The sequence below is a fragment of the Terrapene carolina genome, unplaced genomic scaffold, assembly GCF_002925995.2.
Source record: "Terrapene carolina triunguis isolate 2854851 unplaced genomic scaffold, T_m_triunguis-2.0 Scaffold189, whole genome shotgun sequence".
Taxonomy (NCBI): Eukaryota; Metazoa; Chordata; order Testudines; family Emydidae; genus Terrapene; species Terrapene triunguis.
In genome coordinates, this window is record NW_020664540.1 from 15,561,972 (window position 1) to 15,585,047 (window position 23,076).

The following is a 23,076-nucleotide window of genomic DNA, read 5'->3' on the forward strand; positions in this document are numbered from 1 at the left end:
ATGCTTACCTGCATAACTGTCTGGTCAAAGGCAGATCCCAGCAAGAGACTGCAACAAACCTAGAATATTCTCCCTTCCTGTTTGCCCGGAGGTCGTCCTAATGAATTGTGATGCAGAGGATAGAGTTCATTGGAGTTATGATAGACTCCAGGTCAGAGTGGGCAAACCTATTAGAGTTCAGGTTCCTGTCGTTGCAATCACTATTACTTGAGATAAGATCAGACTACAGTGGTTACAGACTTGCCTTGGGTTGTTAAACCATATGCCAGCGTGGCATGTATGTGATGCTGCTTGCCAGACTTCACCCGAGGCTGCTACTTCTTAGGGTCAAATTCATCTATTCCCCTCCAAGACATCGGATGGACAGTAAGGTCTTGGGGCCACCTCATATCGTTGCAGAGTTGACATGGTGCTGGACCTCAAAAAATTAAGCAGAGGGGGTACTGTTTTTGTTCCTCCTACTCAACAAAGACTTCAGTCACAGATGCATCAGGCAAAAGTTGTGGAGCCTACCTGGACCACCTGCGAATGCCAGGGATCTGGTTCCTGGAGAACATATGAGTTCCCATAAACATCATGGAACTCAGGGCCATCAGGCTGGCCTGTGTGGTGTTCCTGCCTGTCCTCTGAAATTCCACAGTGTAGAACCTGATGGATGCCACATCTGTGATGCACTGCATAAACAAGGAGATGCATGCTTCTCGCCCCTCTGCCTGGAGGCCATCAAATTCTAGATATGGTGCTAGCAACAGGGGTAACCCCAATGGCTCTTCACTTTCCAGGAGTCAGCATTGTCGTAGAGACTTCGTGAGAAGATAACCATGCCAGTCATGAATGGTCACTGCAGAGAGATGTTGTAGTGCCAGTATTCTATCATTGGGGGGTTCCTGTATTAAACCTGTTCACCACCAAGGACAGTTACACACTGTCACCTCTGTTCCAGGCTCATTGACCAGCATCTTCCTTCCGCAATGGAACCCAAGGCCTCCTTTGTCTTTCCACCTATTCTCCCATCTTCCATGGTGATTTCCAAATTCAAGAGTCACAGCCGCGATGATTCTCATAGCACCACATTGGTCGGAGCAGTTTTGGTTGACAGACCTGCTATAGATGTCCATTCAGCCTCTGAACCGGCTCCCATAGTGCCTGGACCTGATTTTACAGCACCATGGCCAGATAGTTCATCCTATCCTAAAGTCTCTGCACCTGACAGCCTGGATATTGGCTGGCTAAGTACTACGGTCAGGGAGTGCCCATGGCAACTCCAGGAGATGCGATTATGAAGTAGAAAGACAACAACCAGGAGAGATAGGAGAGGTATATCTCAGGATGGCTGGACAATAACCAGGATGACTTAATTGTCAACTTGGAAAAGGTTCTTGATCTTGGTGGCCTAACAAGGCTTGGCTCCTATGCAAGTACCACAGATCCTTGACTACTTGCTGCATCTGAAACACTGATCTTTTGTTCAGTTCCACTAAGGTCCATCCCATTCTGATCTCAGTTTGCCATCTGCCTGTACATTTGTGCTCCATCTTCTCTCACCCAGTAGTATTGAAGCTCCTCAAGGATGTGATGTATATTTACCCACTGGTCAAAGAGATGGCTCCTGCCTCAGAACTGTGTCATCCTGTCGAGACTTGGACTCAAAAGAAGGCTCTTTCTGAAGACAGTCTTCCTAGCTGCAAGCACTTTGGCCAGGAGAGTGAGTGAGCTCCAAGCACTTAGGGCTGATCTTCCGTACATGAAATTTCATAGGAAATCAGGTCTTGCAACGTGTGAGGCACATGAGCACCTACTGTGGGATCCACACTGACATTAGCTCAGAGAACCAAAGTTACTGTGGGGGTAATCATTGTTTTCATATGTGTTAGAGAAGCCTTTTCAAAACATGACGACTTGTTGGTGATGGGATCGCTATTGGACTGTAAGTAAGAATTTGCCTCTTGGCTACCACCATTTCATTAAAATTTGTGTTCATGACAAATACAGTGATGCTGAGCAATGCTCACAATAGGTTTGTGCATGTATTAAAATATACATTAATGAATTATGGGATATACGGAGTTATATTATTTTTGAGTGAGCTGAAACTTTCTTGAAAAATCACATTAAACATCAGATCTCAATAAACAAATTGTACAGCTGAGCACAAAAGATGTCCTGCATCCTTTTACTGTATATACATAATTATTTCCTCCTTTCTTTAGGAACAAGCCTTTGATCCATATGAAACTTTGTCCCAGGATATTCTTTCCCCACGGTTTCATGAGCATTTTAATAACTTGATGGCTAAACCAGCTGTTGCGCTACATTTTCAGGTAAGTATGAAATCTCACTCAAGAAATACCACATTTCTTTTTTGAGATTCATCCTATATTTCCTGTTCCCAATCACTCTTTGGGGTTGGGGGAAATTCTAGTGAGATCCTGGATCATGATTTCTCCTCAGATTAAGGTATTTGGGCTGCGCCTCTCTTTTTGCAAATACTGGAGGCAGCTCAGACACGTCCGTGGGTCTTGGTCACTTCCCTTCAGCCCTTGTACTAGATTCTTTGCCTCCAGCAAAGCGGTGACATGGCATTCCTGCCTTTTCCATTGCCATCCCCGTTTTTAATACCAAATCAATGAACAATGTTCTCTCTCTCTCTCTCTCCTTCCCCACCTACACCTTGTCCTTCATCCAGTGGTTGACTTTTTTCAGGGATCCATTCCTTAACAGGACCACCCACTGAGCTCCTTCCCTTGTTTATTTTCCCCTTCCCCCCCAGCATGGCAGATCCTGCTAAACAGTGCCTACAAATGGGTAAGAGTTCTTCATCTGGAAGGAGACTCAAAGGAGCCACAGAAGGAGAGCTCTGCCACAGTTGCTCCTATCCCACAGACCCTGCTTGGGCAAGGACTCAGTTTGGACAGCTTGTTAGGGTCTTTATGTCCCATCGTGCCAGCTGAGACTCCTCCCGAGACATCTCTTCAAGGGTGAGTCAGTCCTCTTCACCTTTTGGGACTCAATAAACAAGACCATCATTCTGCACCTGATGATTCCTTGGTCAGTGCAGTAAACCCCTTCCCCCCCCCCTCCTCCCCCCCAAAAAAACAACAACCCCCAAACAAACAAAAACAACAACCCATGGCCGGTCCACCTCTGTAGGGAAAAGCTGTGGAGCCTTATCCCAGATACTCAGGTGAATACTGAGTCACTTGGGAAGGAAGCTGGCATCCTCTCTTGACTCTTCTCTCCCCCCCCCCCCCCCCCCTCCCCAATACTAAGAGTTGGACTGTGTTTGGGATGTTCCTTAGCATTTTGTCTCCGTCAAATTGGAGTGAAGTCAGAAGAGGTATGGCCAAGCCTTGAAGTCCCATGAACAACCATGAGCTGCCTCTGGCAATTGCAGAAAGAGAGGTCCAGTCTAGATGTTTTAGACTGACAGATCATTTCCAGAAAGGAAAACATTGGATAAATAAATTTCCATTCCACAGTTACTTAATTTTAAGGTGTGTCTTTGATATCGCTCTGCTTTTTTTCTGATCCATGCTTAAAAAAGTTATGTTCCTTTCCCAGGATCCCTTGGAAATTCTTTCTCCTCCTCTTGCCTTCTGAGTTACTGCATTAGTTAACTGATCAAAAAGCAAAACAGTTTTAAAATCATTTTTGTTGATTAAATAAATATGTGAATCCCAAAGTTACTACGAATAGTATTATCCCATGTATTTAACAAGATCTCCTGATTTCTGTGGCATGTAGATTAAGGCAGAATTTAAATATCTGGGCCTATGGATCTAGCAAGGCTCTGGAGGGAAAGACACGGTGCACTTTGAGATCTGGAGAGCAGGAGGTAGCATTGACAGAAGAGAGATGTGAGTGCCACAAACCCTTTTGCAGGGTGGTAGGAGGTGGGGTACTTGAATTTCTTTGGGGTACCCTTTGGTCACATTGTCTCTGGGTCCCAAGTAGTCTGTAAGCTTTCACTGCATTCCAGCACCAAATTCTGCAGGAAATTGAAGTTCCTTCTGTTACTTATAGTAAAATATCCATTAAAGACGTGGGTTTGAGCATATCTGACTGATCATAATGTTTTTCAAGCTTTATGCCTTAATACCCTAACTTCCCAGACATGACTGTGTGCTTTAGGTTTATGTCTGCTTAGTCATGAATACAGTTTCACTATAGAATTCTGCATGTTCTTAATTTTTGGCTTTTTGAGCTAGTGCTAATTAATAAGACAAGGAAATGCATAACCAGTTTTTTGTGTAGATCTTAAAACCAGGTGACATAGGCTTTCCTGAGGAATATTTTGTTAATGCAATGGAAATCTTGATTGAGGAAAAACTTAAGTTTTGTGGCTGGTACTGAAGACATTGCTGAAGTATGAAGTCTGTTAAGGATAAAGGTCCACATGGCTTTGTGTGATCTGAGAGCTGTTTGTAAATTGTTTTGTAGTTAACATGTTCCAGCACATTGTATGTTGATTTGCTGTTTCTGGTTAAAATAGAGGTAATCACAGTGAAACTGGTAAGTTGCCTATTTTATGAGGTTGCCACTGCAGATTCTCACCAAGGCAGTTGAGGATGCTGTATCTTGCAAGCCATGGGTGAATTTTTAATAGCAAACTAGGAGCATGTGTGCACTACCCTCTGATCTGTCCTGCTTTTAAAAATTGTGCTTCCGGTATTTACAATGCACTCTGCCTCCTTGCCTACCATCTCACCACACCTTACTCATTCAAACCCTTCTTAAGATTCACTATATCTATATTTCTCACAAACAAATTAATAAAACTCTGGAAAAACCTCTCAACTTCTTCCCTCCTTTTTTTGGCTTATATGTGGTAATAATGCCGCTTTTTTTTCTTTTCAGTCTATTGCTGAAGGTTTTAAAGAAGCTGTACGGTATGTTCTTCCACGACTTATGCTGATCCCAGTTTATCATTGTTTGCACTATTTTGAATTATTACAGGTAAGACAGTAGTGCAGTTTCATATAAAGCATGAGTAATTTTAGTTTAACTACGGAGTTAATTTTTATTTACTGTGCATGAAGATAGGATATGAATATATTAGAGGGGTAGCCGTGTTAGTCTGGATCTGTAAAAAGCGACAAAGAGTTTTGTGGCACCTTATAGACTAACAGACGTATTGGAGCATAAGCTTTCATGGGTGAATACCCACTTCGTCAGACCATGCATCTGACGAAGTGGGTATTCACCCTCGAAAGCTTATGCTCCAATACGTCTGTTAGTCTATAAGGTGCCACAGGACTCTTTGTCGATGTGAATATAGTTAAGCATAAATTTTACAGTAGTGATTGCATGGTTAGAAAGTAAATTGATTGTTACAATATATTATCAATATTAAATCATGCAAAATTCAAACTACTCCAGTTCTCAAAGCTTCCATAAATCTTTGATTATTGCTTGTGAGCTGTGGCATGCTAGGTCTATTTTTTATTAAATTGAACTGGCATTCAAGTGAGATTTTCATTAATTTTACTTTGTTTACTTTTATTGCATACATTTTCCTAATTCAGTAAAAGATGGTTCAACTCAATGTTCGGGCCTCTCAGCTCAAGGCAAGCAAATCCATCTTATTATTTTTGGAAAACTTGTGTTTCACACTCAGCAAAATCAGAATAATCTATTTTGACTATTCAGTAGTTGCTTTGGGGTTCCAAGTGGCCAAGGCCGAGAAATAAATAAAGTAGAAGCTTTGAAAGCCCAGCACATTTTCCCCATAATGAGGATGGGAGAAGAGTACATCCACAACACTCCTTTTAAAAAAAAAAAAAGAAAAATTTTGGAGAGGCTTTCATATTTTGTACCTTAAAAAGTGAGGACATTCGCAAGGATTTGTGGAATCCTGATTTAGTTGGTAGTTAAATGATATTCCTGTAGCATTTTGTTTTCAATAGCTTTGTTACCAAGAACAAGACTGCATAGTTTGGAAACTGATGTGGATTTATAAATAATTCTATGTGTTGGGAAATAAAGAGACATTAACTATACAAAAAGTAATCTGCGGGTATGACCAAAGATTACCTGTGTATCTAGTGCTTCTTATGTGCCCTGGCAAGGTAGTCCACACCGCAGCATATGTTTTTGCAGGTAACCCTGTTCATAGCACCTGATAAATAGCATAATAACAGTTGTGCATATCTCCATTTGTCTGTATTTGTTTGCTTCTGATTTGAGTTAATGGAGACAGGGACCCAGGCAGGATAGAGGGTCCATCAAAAAGCAGAAATACAACTCTTGTTGGGAGTATGAGATCAGCATTATAAATGAATAAACAACAGAAATGTTACTAGGGACAATGCGATATCTTGGCTATAGGGAGTGATCTTGGGACACTTGTAGCCTCAGAGATTTTTCATGATTGCAGACCATGTGCCAAAAATGTTTGCCCATCTCTGGGATAGTAGAGATGGTGCTAAGAAATAGATTTGTAACACATTCGTGAACAAGTGAATGATTGATTAAACTATAAATATTTCAATTAAAGAAATGAAGTGACATTGGGTTATTTCTTAAATTTTATTATTGCATGAGTGCTAAGAATTTTTTATTTAAGCTCACAATTAAAAAGATTACATTACCTAAAATGTATTGCAGGGGTAGGCAACCTATGGCACACATGCCAAAGGTGGCACGCGAGCTGATTTTCAGTGGCACTCACACTGCCCGGGTCCTGGCCACCGGTCCAGGGGGCTCTGCATTTTAATTTAATTTTAAATGAAGCTTCTTAAACATTTTAAAAACCTTATTTACTTTATATACAACAATAGTTATATATTATAGACTTATAGAAAGAGACCTTCTAAAAACGTTAAAATGTATGACTGGCACACGAAACCTTAAATGAGAGTGAATAAATGAAGACTCGGCACACTGCTTCTGAAAGGTTGCCGACCCCTGATGTACTGTGTGCATATGGCAGTGGTATGGGGCTTGCCTCAGCGTGCGGTCAGTTTGTATTGTCATGCAACTAATACAACCTTTCAGTTCTATATTGCTAGCTGGTCTTTGTGTACAGTTCCAAGGATGTACTTAATATGTGTTGAAAGAAATAGCAAACTTTGCAACCTAAAACTTGTATCACATTGTAGCACTCAAACAAGTTAAAATCTACTTACCAGTGAAAAAACTGAATGGAAACTCAGGTTAACAATATTGGGTTTTTCAAGTATTTAATTCTGTTAATGCGTAAGATTGTTACCATATTTTTAAATGCTAGTTTAATTTTCACTCTTTATGCTGTTTACTTTTTGCAGTTCAGTCAAGGTTAGATAACGAAAACATAATTGGTTTTACTTGGAGTCTCATGTCTTAGCACAGGGCTATAATGTTTGGGTTGCCAACAGCCTGTAGTAATGTTTAAATCTAAGTGGTTTCCTTTTATTTTTAATCTGTGAAAATATTTCTACTGTTACTAAGTTTTGAAACAACATTTTTAACCACCTAAATTTTTGTTTCAAACATCTGGTCTTCGTTGTGGTTAGAAGATGTAAATTGCCTTAATTATACTACACTTTGAATGCCTTCATGAAGTTTATAATTTTATTGAGTGAGACTTAAAAGATAAACAAAATACATATCATTCTTGATTCTTGGAGTAGCCTGACTTGTTTTAGTTAGTTCAGAAGACATAAGTCTTCATACCACTAGCATCAATCGGCTATACTTTTGCGCGGTTTTTTTGCCAGCCCTTGGTATGGGGTCAGTACTAATAGACATGTAAATACAGTGTTTGTTTCAAAGAAGAATAACCATAAGGAGAACTTAATCATTGACAGTTGTTCTCTTTCCCTCACAGCAAAATGCATTTTCTAATGTGACAATTCTCTGACATTTTTTGAAGTTCTTTTCTTTAAAATGTGAATACCTTAACCAGTTTAGTGGCCTGTGTGATGCAGGAGGTAAAACTGATTATCTTAATGTTCCCTTGCTGCCTAAAAAAAAAAAATCTATGAATAGGCTATGTCTTAGTATTAAGTTGAAATATGAAATCTTAGGCTCCAGTCCTGCAAAGACTTAAGCATGTGCATAAAATTATGCATTGAGTAGTCTCATTGAAGTCAATGGAAGTACTCACAGTGCATAAGGTTAAGTACAAACATAAATCTTTGCAAGATTAGGGCCTTACAGTGTTTAGACAGTTTTCAGCTACAGGATCTAGTGTTTAATTTAGTGTGGTGTTTTCACTTTGGTGTTCTGTGCATTTGAGGATTACATGCTTTATTTACAAACTTGCTAGATCTTATTTGTTTCATGATTCTAGAAGACTTGTTGCTATTTATATTCCAAAATGCAAAACAGAGAAGGTACTTAAATCTTTTCTAGATAAGCTTGGTCTTGTCTTTCTAATCTCATAAGAGACTTTTTGTCTGTAGAGACTTTCAGCACACCAATAACTCCTGTTAATGCTAGTGGGAACTACATACACACACCCTCTGCATGAATGGAAGAACAGACTGTTGGGTATCATTAACTTTGTCTTTTACCTTTAAGCGTAGAAGCTTGTAAATAACTGCAGAAATATTTTGCTGGGTTTTTTTAAGTTTACTTAAAATGCTCTTGTTTAAGTTATAACTTAAAAATAGATAAAGCCGCAAGATGATACATGGGCGATACTTTGGCAGATTTATTCTTGATTATAAGAAAAATCCAAAGCTTTTTTACTAAGTGTGATGCATTTTGATTTACATGCAAAGATGAACAGAGTACCAGGCTTTGGGGCGGTGTTCTAGCTCAGCTACAGTGATTGCCACTAAAAAAATCAGCAATTGCCCAGTTATTTGTCCTTGTAAGTATAGGGAGGGAAACACTGAAATCTTGAATACCATTGTATAGTAAATGTTGGGAATGTTCAAAAAAGAACTAGATAAATTCATGGAGGATAGGTCCATCCATGGCTATTAGCCAGGATGGGCAGGGATGGTATCCCTAGCCTTTGTTTGCCAGAAGCTGGGAATGGGCGGCAGGGGATGGATCACTTGATGATTACCTGTTCTGTTCATTCTCTGTGAAGCACCTGGCATTGGCCACTGACGGAAGATAGGATACTGGGCTAGATGGACCTTTGGTCTGATCCAGTATGGTCGTTCTTTTGGGAAATGTTGCGTCTTTAATGGTGACAAATGAATAACTTTAGGTTAAAATTTGAACTTCATATTACATTGTGAAAACTTCTGCTCAGTGATTTAAAAAAATATCCCCAATGCTGATGTGTATTCAGAAAGGTATAGAGAACAATACTTACAATATATTAATGCCATTACATAAGTTGTTGGTATTCCTTCTCCTTGAATGCTGTAGTAACTTCATCTCAGAAAGAATGTAGCAGAAACGGAAACAGTTTAGACAAGTACAGCAAAACTCTTAGAGGCATGAAAGAGAGGTTTCATGTTTCTGAAGGCATGAAGAGAGGTTAAAAAGATTAGGACTACTTAACCTCGAGAGGAGAAGATAAATAAAAAAAACAACTGAATAATGGTATATAAAACAACAAATGCTCCAGAGAAGGTCAATCAGACACTTCTCTCTATCCTTTCATCTGCGTGCAGACCTGGTCGCCCCATCTCAAAAAAGATATATTGGAATTGGAAAAGGTTCAGAAAAAGGCATCAAAAATATTAGGGGTATGGAATGGCTGCCATATGAGGAGAGATTAATAAGACTGGGACTTTTCAGCTTGGAAAAAAGACGACTAAGGGGGGATATGCTAGAGGTCTGTAAAATCATGACTGGTGTGAAGAAAGTAAATAAGCAAGTGTTGTTTACTCATAACACGAACTAGGTCACCAACTGAAATGAATAGGCAGCAGGTTTAAAACAAACAAGAGGAAGTATTTCTTCACACAACGCTCAGTCAACCTGTGGAACTCTTTGCCAAGACTATAACAGGGTTCAAAAAAGAACTGAATAAGTTCATGGAGGATAGGTCTATCAATGGCTATTAGCCGTGATGGACAGGGATGCAAAGCCATGCTTTGAAGTGTCTGCATCCTCTGTTTGTCAGAAGCTGGGAATGGGTGACGGGATGGATCACTTGATGATTACCTGTTCTGTTCATTCCCTCTGAAGCACCTGACATTGGCCACTGTTGAAAACTGGGCTAGATGGACCATTGGTCTGACCCAATGTCGCTGTTCTTATGCTCATACAATATGAGAGCTAGGAGACAACGACAAAATAAATAGGTGATAAATTCAAAAGTGCTAAAAGGAAATCCCTTCTTACATAATTGTATAATTACCCTGTGAAATTCACTGTCGTAAGGTATTTGTGAGTCAGCTTACTAGGATTCAGAAAAGGAATGGGCACCTCTATGAACAAGCATATCCACAGTTCCATGAAGATAAAATATAAGGGATGTTAAGTCTTTTGCTTCATGATATAAGGCAACCATTTAATTGACTGAGGTGAGGAGATAACTTCCCCTGTGGCATATTAGTACATAATTTCCTGTAATAGGACTTCTACATCTTATTCTAAAGTATCTGGTTGTTCTAGATAAGCCATTGCTGTGGTTCTGTTTTAGTGTGATCCTGTGTGCAGTGAACTCTGCATTGGGATATAAATCTACCCATGTTCCCTGGCAGATCTAAGGACTGCAGGACAGCCTGTCTGTGGTTGATGTTTCAGCCTGTGGACTAGAATAGCAATGTTTGTATTTCCATGTGCTACATTTTCATGCAGAGGTTTTGGGCTACTGCATTCTTTAAGCTGCAGAACCCTGCACTGTTGTGCACAAGCCCACCTGTACAGCCACTCCACTCAGGACCTCCCTCAAAAGATATTACAGCCGGTCTCCCTGCACCCGCGCTCCGGCTGCGCCGCAGGTTTTTTTTTTTTGCTTTGTCGTTCTGGCCGCCCCGTGGTTTTTTTTTTTCCTTGGGGCGGCCAGAATGGCAAAGCCGGCCCTGCTGAGGACAGACTATGAATTATCTTTTTGTTGATATTTATCTTCAAATCCACTCTCTTCAGAGATCTCTTGCATAGAATGGCCTGTTACATAGTTGCCAAACAACCCAAAAGATATTAAATTCTGTCTTTTTTATCCCTTTCATTATTGTTTAATCATTAGCAGCAGATATAGAGAACGAACAGCAGCATTTTATAGACTTTCAGCACCTTATCGTTTGTAGTCACCAGTGAGAAATACATATGAACAAAAATATAGCTCCTCACCACATTATACAACATTTTTCTTACGTTGAGCATGGTGTGTTTTCATGCTCCATAGTTTGAGGGTATAATCACAAAATGCCACTGCTAATCCAGTCTCTGACCTGTCCTGAGCAGAATGCTTATTAGTGCAAAATTGCATAATGATCTTGTGATGGACAGCCTTTGGAGATAAATGTAGTCTTGTCCTTGACCACCACAGGTTGATTGGCTCCTTAAGTAAATCTGTGCCCAGCACATTAGTTCATCTAAAACATAAGACAACAGAAAAGTGTGTCAACACAATAAGATATTATTATAGTACTGTCTTTTGGCATTCTATTATATCAGTAAGGAAGAGTGTCTTAACATTTGTCAAGAGCTACAACAACTGTTCTCTGCAAACATTGACTCCAAAGTGTGTTCAGGTGCCAAGACATGAGACCAAAAGCAGAAATACAATTAATTGAACTCATTCTACAATTGCAAGGGGACTTTTGCACAGTTTTAGAGGATGTTCCAAGAGATTAGATCCACACAAGATCATCCATTTTAGAATACCAGAGGGAAGGAAGGAAGGAACGAAAATACCACAATTCAGTTCTTCACAACCAATAGTTGTGTTTATCAGTGGTCAGAAGAACTCTAATGCCCTTCATTCCTGTTGTCGGTCATTTCCTTCAAAAAAGAATAAAAAAGTTGACAAAACTGTTGTGATGGTCAGTTTACCAGTATTAATATTCTGTCACATCTCTGGCAAAAACATGTTCCTTTTTTCTTATCCTGTGAATAGCAAATAAATTGCACTCCTATGTTGTTTTAGTCGAAAAGCTTGGCTGTAAAGGGCAAGAACTTGAGAGAGTAAAGTTTGCCAGAACAAGTTGCCTGAAATGGATTCCGAAAACTCAATATGTTGGAAACCAGAAATGGGAGAGATTTCCCTATATCTTTACACAAAATGAAAATAGATGCCATGTAATGTCCACTAGCTACAGTTTTAGACTATTTTCTGGAGCTGTTTCACTAAGCTAAATACAACCTTTTTGTCAGTGTATGACAGCGATGATCTCTCATTTTGGAAAGAGTTTGGAAGAAATCCTCCCGGGGAATCTGAGGAGCAGAATCAGTATACTGTCACAATCCTTAGCTATTTGCGTGGTTTAGGACTTCATAAACCTCATGTCATTTTTTTCAGACCCAGTCTTATGTTCTCCCTCCTTTTCCCTTTGCTGTTTTAGAGTTTCTCCTTATGAAGTGGAAAAGAGGGGTTACTCACCATGGCAAGGGCCTTATTTTCTATACGCCTCTTCTCAGCATGCATAATCCTCACAAATTCTCAGATACAAAAGTTCTTTGATTTCCATGATATACAGACTGGGGAATGTTTGGCCATCTGGAAAATATAGGTGGTAGTACTTTGAATCACATAAAGGGAGAGGGCCCATCTGGTCAATCCTGTTATCTCAATTACTTTTAGAGCCAGCTAATATCCTTGCTGAGAGAGCATACTGGGAAAGAAAAAGAAGGCTACTGCCATACTGAGTGATTGTGGGTAAGATTCCTCTTGAAATATATAGGGCAAACGTGAGTTAGCCCATAGTGGGTGGCAAATTGGCTTGATTTTGCCCAGTAGACCAGTCTGCCTGAATTTTCTTGTCTACTAAGTTTTTCATGCAATCTTAACTTACAAGAGGAATTTACAGTTAAAATCGTATAGACTCTTCAGTTACTCATCATAATATTCTTATGCTGTTAATATTTTATGAACCATTATCTTAAAGAATGTGAAGTTTTCTGTAACCCCTTTTTTCTTACAAGTGAGTGTTGAGATAAATATCGACTATGAAAGCTAATTAGATTTTTGTAAATCAGTGAGTTCCTGCATAGTGGAGAAGGAAAAATCTTGTTTTCCCTAGTAAGTGAAGCAAACATTATCACTGGAAAAGCAGCAAAGAGTCCTGTGGCACCTTATAGACTAACAGACGTATTGGAGCATGAGCTTTCGTGGGTGAATATCCACTTCTTCGGATGCATGTGACTCTTTGCTGCTTTTACAGATCCAGACTAACACGGCTACCCCTTTGATAATTATCACTGGAGTTGATCATTTGTTGCTAGTATTAAATCTGGAATTTCAAACTTTATCTTTGCTAGTAGAGAGAATGGTATATGAAGTTGACCTTTGCTCTTACCCATCTGCTGGACTTGGTTGAAGTTATTACAACAATCTATAACCCACTAAAGGCATGTCTATGCATACAGTGCTTCAGCGGCGCAGCTGTAGTTTGTGTGGTGAAGACGCTCTATGCTGACAGGAGAGAGCTCTCCAGTTGCGTTGGCATAAAAAGCCCACCTCTGCGAGCGGCAGAAGCTGTCTTGCCAACATAGTGCTGTGCACACTACAGCTTATGTTGGTGTCACTTACGTTGCTCAGGGGGTGGAATACCCCCTGAGTGACATAAGTTTTGCCGACCTAGGCTGTAGTGTAGACATAGCCTAATAACCCTTCCTCAGCTGCTTTCTTCCCCCCTTTCTTTCCTCCCTATGACTGCAGAGGTGTTAATGGGCCACTTTACCCGGAATGATTCCTTGAGAATATGTGCTAACTACTTTTGCTAAACAATCTATTCCACCAAAAGAACAGGAGTACTTGTGGCACCTTAGAGACTAACAAATTTATTAGAGCATAAGCTAAGTGGGTTGTAGCCCACGAAAGCTTATGCTCTAATAAATTTGTTAGTCTCTAAGGTGCCACAAGTACTCCTGTTCTTTTTGCGGATACAGACTAACATGGCTGCTACTCTGAAATCTATTCCACCTTGCATTTAGCTGTGGCTCCAAGTACCTTTCCCAGACCTGAAGAAGAGCTCTGTGCTGCTCAAAAGCTTGTCTCTCTCACCAACAGAAGTTGGTCCAATACAAGATATTATCTCACCCACCCTGTCTCTCTAATATCCTGGAACCAGCATGACTACAACTACACTGCATAGTTAGTTGAAACACTATTAAACTACTAAAAAAGTGTGTCGTTGCTGTAGTACTGACATACAGCTTCAGGACTGTTCCAAGCCTCTAGACTAGTGAACGCTGCTAACTTCAAAGGCCAATGATCATTATGAAACAGAACAATTTAAGTGAAAGGATTTAAAGAAAAATGTCCTGTAGGGTTTTTTGACAACTCATGGTAAGGCTATCCAGTATCTTTCTTTATCTTAGAATCTCTCCCTTTCACACACAAGCTCACTCTCTCACTCAAAATCTATTTATTTTTCAGGATATCTGATAGATGTGTTTTCATTTCAGTAACTACTTTGACAGGCATTGGTGGTCTTGTGGGTGAGATTTGCAAAATCACTCAGCATTGGTTATTGACTTCAGTGGGATCAAAGTCAGGTGAACACTGAGTGTTTTTGAAAACAACCCTACATATGAATATATTTGTTTTTGTCTGTATATATATCTAAAGAAAACCTATTCAGTTGAACAGAAATGGATTTGTTTTGTCATTGTAGCAATTGCAGGAATGCAGTGAAGATGAAGAAGACAGGGAGTGCTTGAAACAAGCCATTACTGCTCTTTTAAATCTCCAATGCAGCATGGAGCGCATTTACAATAAACATTCACCTAGACGGCGGCCTGGGTAAGAATACAATCAAGGAAGCCTCTTGTAGCCCAAAGTAAGTTAGAAGGAAGATATCTAGAGGTGGCAGTGTTTCCCTATTTCCCCCTTCGTTGACTTATGTAAAAAAGCAGCATGTTTTTGTTCGACACTTGCACATGCCAAACATCAAAGCTAGCAGACTTCAATCTGTTGCCTTTCCAAGAGTGTTCACTTACAACCCTCCATACCCCATTCTTGAATAGTTTAAAGCCTTGTCTACGCTGCCACTTCACAGCGCTGCAACTTTCTCGCTCAGGGATGTGAAAAAACACACCCCTGAGCACTGCAAGTTTCAGTGCTGTAAAGTGGCAGTGTAGACTGTGCACCAGCACCGGGAGCCGCGCTCCTAGCGCTGGTAACTACTCCCCTTGTGGGGCGGGGTTTGTTTTTACAGCACCAGGAGAGAGCTCTCCCAGAGCTGGTGCCACGACTACACAGCCACATTAATGTTGCTAGAGAAGACATACACTTAGTCTTTCCCTGGTAATTCACTGTCCTTTATACATTTGTGGTTAAGCATGATTAGGTCATATTTAGGTTGGGGGTGGGGGAATAGCATACAGTGTTAAATTTAGTGGTGTGCTTTTCAGTCTCTGCAGCAGTAATATGGAAGAAGCTAACCAGATAAAACTGTTTGTTTCTAGGGAGACAATTTGTCGTTTTTACAACCGCCAAGTAAGAAGCAAGCACCTGGCCATCAAAAAAATGAATGAGATCCAGAAAAATATTGATGGTTGGGAAGGCAAAGATATTGGCCAGTGCTGCAATGAATTCATAATGGAAGGTGTGCTGACAAGGATAGGAGCCAAACATGAACGCCACATATTTCTCTTTGATGGTTTACTGATCAGCTGTAAAACTAATCATGGACAATCGCGGCTTCCAGGTTACAGCAATACAGAGTACAGACTTAAGGAAAAAATTATCGTGAGGAAAATGCAGATCATTGACAAAGATGACACTTGTGAATACAAACATGCTTTTGAGCTAGCGTCTAGAGACGAGAACAGCACCGTGTTTGCTGCCAAGTCTGCTGAAGAGAAGAACAATTGGATGGCAGCTCTGATTTCCCTTCAGTATCGCAGTACACTGGATCGAATGCTTGACTCAGTGTTACTGCAAGAAGAAAATGAACAGCCACTGAGACTGCCCAGCCCAAATGTGTATCGTTTTGTAGTGGAAGACTCTGAGGAAAACATTGTTTTTGAGGACAATCTGCAAAGTAGGAATGGAATCCCGATCATTAAAGGAGGAACTGTAGTGAAACTAATTGAAAGGCTAACATACCATATGTATGCAGGTATGCTTTATTTATTTTTCTCTGTAATTTGGCACATTTTGTAATATCTTACTAATTCTTTAGGTAATGTTTGGATAGCCAATAAGATTAATCTTTTTGTCTCTTGCTTGCTTTCCCACCGAATAGCTGTTTAAAGTCAAGATGTGGGTCATAGTTTAGGGCCAGGAGGGATCACTAGATCATATAGTGTGACTCCCTGTATATGACAGGCCACCAGCACACTAAACCCAACAACCAAAATGAGACCCGAGTATTACAGCTCACGGGAGAGTGGACTATTATGTGCCAGAGGCAGAGAACAGGAGGGACTGAGGTGCATCAGTGCTCGAGGCCCCCACGGTGGCAGGGAAATAATAGTGAGATATACCCCAATAATCCTGGCAAGTGAGCCACACCCACGTGCTGCAGAGGAATGTGACAAACCCCCAGAAACACTTCCAAACTGACCTGCCTATCCTTCCCGACTGTGAGCAAGAACCAGCCAGCCAAGCACCTGAGAGAGAGAATGGTTGATGCCATCTCAGAGCCCTGGCCCACCCCATGTCCCAACTCCAGCTGTGGCCATCCCTGACGCTTCAGAGGAAGGAGATGTTAAAAAACCCTCCTGGAATGCATGCAGAAAAAGAGCACCAGTTAGCTTATTAGGTAACTTTAGTAACACTTCAGTTAAGGGATGAATGAAAGAAATTAAGAGGAAATGCAATGGACGTTAAAAACGTAATGCTGGTGGGATTTTTGTAACATTTTTCAGATATTTATACTTAGTTTTCTGTTTTATAAAACTGTCAGCTTTGATTGTAGGTTCCAATTAGGTGTTCACATTCTAGCAACTTTTAAAATATGAATACTCAGATTTTTCCAGCAATGATCGGTACAGAATTCAAATAGTAAGCCTTCAAAACTCACCCCTATTTTTACAGCTAGAATTAACTGTGAATCGGATCTTGTTGAGTGACACACCTTAGAAGTGGACAAGTAAAGCAGTATTTAATGTTGATGACATGTTAAAATTCCAATGTCCTTAATCTGCCTGAACCTTGTCATAAGGCAGTGCTGCTTGGTACGTCTTCCAGCAGCAGGATGTAGCACAATGCAACCTCAGTTTTCCTCCTCCAGAGTCTCCAGTAACTCCATGTCAGCTTTCTTGCCTCAATAATACCCCTCCTTTGGGCCCGTTTTTTTTTTTTTTTTACAAGAAAATAGTCCAAATAGTCTGTGACAGAAACCCCGAAATATAGTCCATCTATCACTCCAGTGCATGTGTCTTAAAATCCCTAGACATCCAGTCTCTGATGCCCCACATATCCCACTCTGGTATCTTCTGTCACACCTGGGTTCTTCATCAGTCCTCTCCTTCTTCCAGGACAGCTACGCCAGCCCTTTCAGCTGGTGCAATTTCCACCCCCATTTCTCCCAGAGCCTCTCTGCTGGAAGTTCATCCATCACTTCTCCTGTACTACTAACCTCTCATATCCCAGACAGGCACGCAGGCAGCTTGGCCTTCCACTGTTCCACTGGCTCCAGTTCTCTAGGTGGAGACATCAGTGGATAAGCACCTTTGCTTCTGGCCTGCCTTCAGCCTTCCCCAGCCTTTTGCTCCAGCCCTCTGGCTTAGAAGTCAGCAGGCAGCTCCCTTTGCTGCTCTCTGGCCTTCAGCCCCCTCTAGCCTTGGCTCTCTGGCTTGGGGAGGTCAGCCAGCAAATCCTTCTGTTGCTCTCCTGCCTTCAGCCTTCCCCCAGGAACCATCTACAGCTTCCTTCATGGACCTCCTACAAGTCTTCTGGTCTCTGGCAGCTGTCACCTGCCCTCTTCCTGACTGACCCGTCCCCTGTCTCAGGGTATGTCTACACTACGAGGGTAATTCGATTTTACTTAAATCGAATATGTGGAATCGATATTGCAAAGTCGAACGTGTGTGTCCACACTAAGGACACACTAAGGACAGTAATTCGACTTTGTGAGTCCACACTAACGGGGCGAGCGTCGATATTGGAAGCGGTGCACTGTGGGCAGCTATCCCACAGTTCCCGCAGTCCCCGCTGCCCATCGGAATTCTGGGTCGAGCCGCCAATGCCTTCTGGGTAAAAAAAATTTGTCGTCATCCGTCTGTCACTAACGCCCTCCCTCCCTCCATGAAAGCGCCGGCGGGAAATCAGTTCGCGCACTTTTCTGGTCAGTGACAGCGCGGACGCCACAGCACTGCGATCATGGATCACGCTGCGACCATCGCTGCACTTGTGGCCGTTCTCAACACCTCGCAGCTTATCATACACCTTTCCCTGAGGCAGATGCAGAGAAATCGGGCGAGGAGGCTACGGCACCGCCGTGAGAGCCTGAAGTCGGAGAGTGGCACAGAGCTGTCAGAAACCACGAGCCCCAGCGCCCAGGACATGACGTTGGCAATGGGGCATGTGGATTTTGTTGAACGGCGATTCTGGGCCCGGGAAACAAGCACGGACTGGTGGGACCGTATAGTGCTTCAGGTCTGGGATGAATCCCAGTGGCTGCGAAACTTTCGCATGCGGAAGGGGACTTTCCTCGAACTTTGTGAGTTGCTGTCCCCTGCCCTGAAGCGCAAGGACACCCGCATGCGAGCAGCCCTCACTGTCCAGAAGCGAGTGGCCATAGCCCTCTGGAAGCTTGCAACGCCGGACAGCTACCGGTCAGTCGCGAACCACTTTGGTGTGGGCAAATCTACCGTGGGGGTTGTTGTCATGCAAGTAGCCAAGGCAATCGTCAAGGTACTGCTGTCAAAGGTAGTGACCCTGGGAAACGCGCAGGCCATCATAGATGGCTTCGCCGCGATGGGATTCCCAAACTGCGGTGGGGCTATCGATGGGACTCACATCCCTATCCTGGGACCGGACCACCAGGCCAGCCAGTACATCAATAGAAAGGGCTACTTTTCAATGGTGCTGCAAGCACTGGTGGACCATCGGGGACGGTTTACAAACATCTACGTCGGATGGCCGGGCAAGGTTCATGACGCTCGCGTGTTCAGGAACTCTGGTCTGTTTAGACGGCTGCAGGAAGGTATTTACTTCCCAGACCACAAAATAACTCTTGGGGATGTGGAGATGCCTACAGTCATCCTCGGGGACCCAGCCTACCCGCTAATGCCCTGGCTCATGAAGCCCTATACTGGCGCCCTGGACACAGAAAAAGAACTGTTCAACTACCGTCTGAGCAAGTGCAGAATGGTGGTGGAGTGTGCTTTTGGCCGTCTCAAAGGGAGATGGAGAAGCTTACTGACTCGCTGTGATCTCAGTGAAACCAATATCCCCATCGTTATTGCAGCTTGCTGTGTGCTCCACAATCTGTGTGAGAGCAAGGGGGAGACCTTTATGGCGGGGTGGGAGCTAGAGGCAAATAGCCTGGCTGCTGATTACGTCCAGCCAGACAGCCGGGCCATTAGAAGATCCCAGCGGGACGCCCTGTGCATCCGGGAGGCTTTGAAAGCTAGGTTCCTGAGTGAGCAGGGCAACCAGTGACTTTTCAGTTTGTGGACAGAAAAGCTGAACCTGCCCCCGTTTCTTTACCCAGTTCATTTTGACTATCCTCTCCAGTTACATACCCCCTTCACCCCCTTCCCCTTCCCAAAAAATAAAATCATTTCGATTTTGTTAATGAACACCGTTGTCTGTGTTGCTGTTTTCGCGGGAATATTTTAAACCGGGGACGCAGACTGTGGCGGGGGGCGGGTTCAGTGTTCTGATGCAAATGATGCTTCTAAACTCCCGGAATGCCAGGCTCCGCACTGGTGGACTGGTTATTTCAATGGAGAACATGAAAAACACCTCCCAGACTGACCAGGGTAACCAGTGACTGCACTGTGTATGTGTCCTGATGCTGGACCTGACACCGCCTCTGTACCCTGCTAAAGGTCACTGTCCTGCCCAATTACCAAGCCCCTTCCCCCCCTCCAGACAGACTCTCCCTCAAAAGAACCTGACTGAAACAGTAATGGAGAGAAACAAACATTTTATTGCGAACCAGACATGAAACGTGGGGGGTGAAACTTGGACGGGGGCTTGTGTGAGGTGGGTAGGAAAGGACTTATGAAATTTTGGGGAATGTCAGCCTTCTAGTGCTAGAGCAGTCTGCAGGGGTTGACTGAAAGTTTTAACGGCCCTTGCCGCCCCTCCTTCTTTGGAGTTTGGGTGAGGGTGGTGTGGGACTTGGTGGCGGGTGAGGGCGGTTACAGATAGACTGCAGCGGGGCTCTGTCCTCCTGCCTCCGGTCTTGCAGAACATCCACAAGGCGCCGGAGCGTGTCCGTTTGCTCCCTCATTAGTCCAAGCAGCTTTTCAGTAGCCTGTTGGTCCTCCTGACGCCACCTCTCCTCCCGTTCCATGACTGCTCGGTGCATTTGTGACAAGTTCTCCCTCCACTGTGTCTGCTGGGCTGCCTGGGCTCGGGAGCAGCCCATTAGTTCTGTGAACATGTCTTCACGCGTCTTCTTCTTCCTCCGCCTAATCTGCGCTAGCCTCTGGGAGTGTGCTGACAGGCTGGGTTGGGAGACAGTCGCAGATGTGTCTGTGTGAATTTTAAAAAGGGAGTGAATTCCTGAGACAGATAAATGAAATTGTATACAAAGAACCTAGTCTTTCTCTGTGAACAAGACCATGCACTGAACCTCTCACATGCGCACTCAGGACAAGGTCGAATTTTCGGCCGTCGCCTTCAGTGCCTGTGGACTTGCGGAGGTCTTGGAGTGATCTGAGAAGCGTGGCTGGAGACCTGAACTTCTGGAGCGGGCAATAATGGTAAGCCGCAGACTTGTGGCTGCTTAAAACTCCAGCAGTAGCACTGGCCTCCTTTCACATTGAAAGCAATGCCAGTCTCTGCTGCCAGCAATCAGGACAGCATCAACTCTGCCCCTGTCCCACCCCCTCGCGGCTGTCCCAGGGAAAGATCCCTGTATGCTGCCCCTCTCCCTCCACCGCGTGGCTGTAAAGCAGTCCCAATACTAACATTCCCCTCCCTAATTCAAAGCAGGGCGTCATGAGCGACATCACCCTTCTGAGGATCCCGGACACCCAGAGAGAACGCATGCTGCGGGAAAGCATGCAGAAACCGGGGCCGTATGCCGCCATGCTATGTCGGGCCATGATCCCCGAGTACCTGATTGTGGCATGGAGGGGACATGTCTGCTACCACGGAGGGCCCACTAAGATCGCCCTACCCCGGAACCTGATCAACAGGCTTGAGCTCTACCTCCACGAGACCTACGAGGAGTTCTCCTACGAGGATTTCTCGTCGATCCCCGGCCACATTGACCGGATTTTCGCGTAGGTGCACTGGGACTTTGGAGTGGAGCGTCTTGGGCCTGGGAATCATGTAGTAACGGACATTGTGAAATTTTTTTAAAATACTTGGGACTAAATTGAGAAGAGCCTAAGACAGAGAAATCATGCAAAACCCATTTGTTACCTTTGTAAATATTCCTGTTTTGTACCTGATTATTTTTTTACTAGTTTACAGCACTTTTATAAATATACATTGTTAATAGTATAAATATTACCGTTCTGTTTTAAATAAATGTTTACATGTTTACAGCACTTACTGCTTGATCCGTCCCCTGATTCTGTGTCCGGGGTAAGGGATGGGGACGGTTGGTAGGGGATCTCGGTAAGGGTGATGAAGAGCTCCTGGCTGTCGGGGAAATCAGCGGTGCCAGCGCTGTCGACTGCCTCGTCCTCCTCATCTCCTTCTTCATCTTCCCCGTCCGCTGTCATGTCCGACATGATCCCATCCTCGGAGTCCACGGTCAGGGGTGGGGTAGTGGTGGCGGCCGCTCCCAGGATGGAATGCAGTGCCTCGTAGAAACGGGATGTGTGGGGCTGGGATCCGGAGCGTCCGTTAGCCTCTTTGGTTTTTTGGTAGCCTTGTCTCAGCTCCTTGATTTTCACGCGGCACTGCGTTGCATCCCGGCTGTAGCCTCTCTCTGCCATGGCTTTGGAGATCTTCTCGTAGATCTTAGCATTCCTTCTTTTGGAGCGCAGCTCTGAAAGCACGGACTCATCGCCCCACACTGCGATGAGATCCAAGACTTCCCGATCAGTCCATGCTGGGGCCCTCTTTCTATTGGATTGCACGGCCATCTCTGCTGGAGAGCTCTGCATAGTTGCCACTGCTGCTGAGCTCCCCTCGATGTCCAAAGAGGAACTGAGATTCAAACTGCCCAGACAGGAAAATGAAAATGAATTCAAATTTTCCCGGGGGTGTGGCTGGTCAGAGCATCCGAGCTCGGACTGCTGTCCAGAGCGTCAACAGAGTGGTGCACTGTGGGATAGCTCCCGGAGCTATTACCGTCGATTTCCATCCACACCTAGCCTAATTCGATATGGCCATGTCGAATTTAGCGCTACTCCTCTCGTTGGGGAGGATTACAGAAATCGATTTAAAGAGAGCTTTATGTCGAACTAAATGGCTTCCTGGTGTGGACGGGTGCAGGGTTAATTCGATATAACGGCGCTAAAGTCGACATAAAAGCCTAGTGTAGACCAGGCCTCAGTCTCTCCCCCTTTATATGGCCCAGGTGCCTTCTTTTAACCCCAATTTCAGGAGGCAACCAATGAGTCAGGTGCGCTGGCCTCTTCCTTCCAAAGGGCAGTTACCACCCTGTGACAAACACATTTTCTTTAGTTGTTGTATCATTTGTGTGAGTGCAAAGTGACCCCCGCTTTTAAAATATGGTGGTGTTTCTATGACTCACAAAAATAGTCATCTTTCTGAATTGACTGTTATGCATTAATAGTAGTTCTTACAGTGTAGCTGTGGGAGTTGTGGCACAGTCATTTATCACCATAGCTAGTAAACATAGTCCTTGAGCTAGTAGCTGTTTAGTAAATCAAACCTTACAATTACTGTCTTGTTGACATACTAAGGTGATTGTTGTTTGAGGTGGCCTCTGCATATTCCAACTTGTATAATGCATCCTGCAGTGCCAGTGA

At 43.3% G+C, this 23,076-nt stretch overlaps 1 protein-coding gene across 1 annotated transcript in view; it reads left to right on the plus strand.

Moving 5' to 3' along the window:
• The window catches only part of SOS2 (SOS Ras/Rho guanine nucleotide exchange factor 2), a gene marked incomplete at its 5' end in the record, with an annotated part of 78,195 nt that overhangs the window by 17,965 nt on the left and 37,154 nt on the right, over positions 1-23,076 (plus strand). The window contains 4 exons of the mRNA XM_026654218.1: positions 2,211-2,321; positions 4,858-4,956; positions 14,673-14,800; positions 15,466-16,121. Coding sequence (XP_026510003.1) covers positions 2,211-2,321; positions 4,858-4,956; positions 14,673-14,800; positions 15,466-16,121 — 994 coding nt within the window. The remainder of the gene's footprint in view (positions 1-2,210; positions 2,322-4,857; positions 4,957-14,672; positions 14,801-15,465; positions 16,122-23,076) is intronic.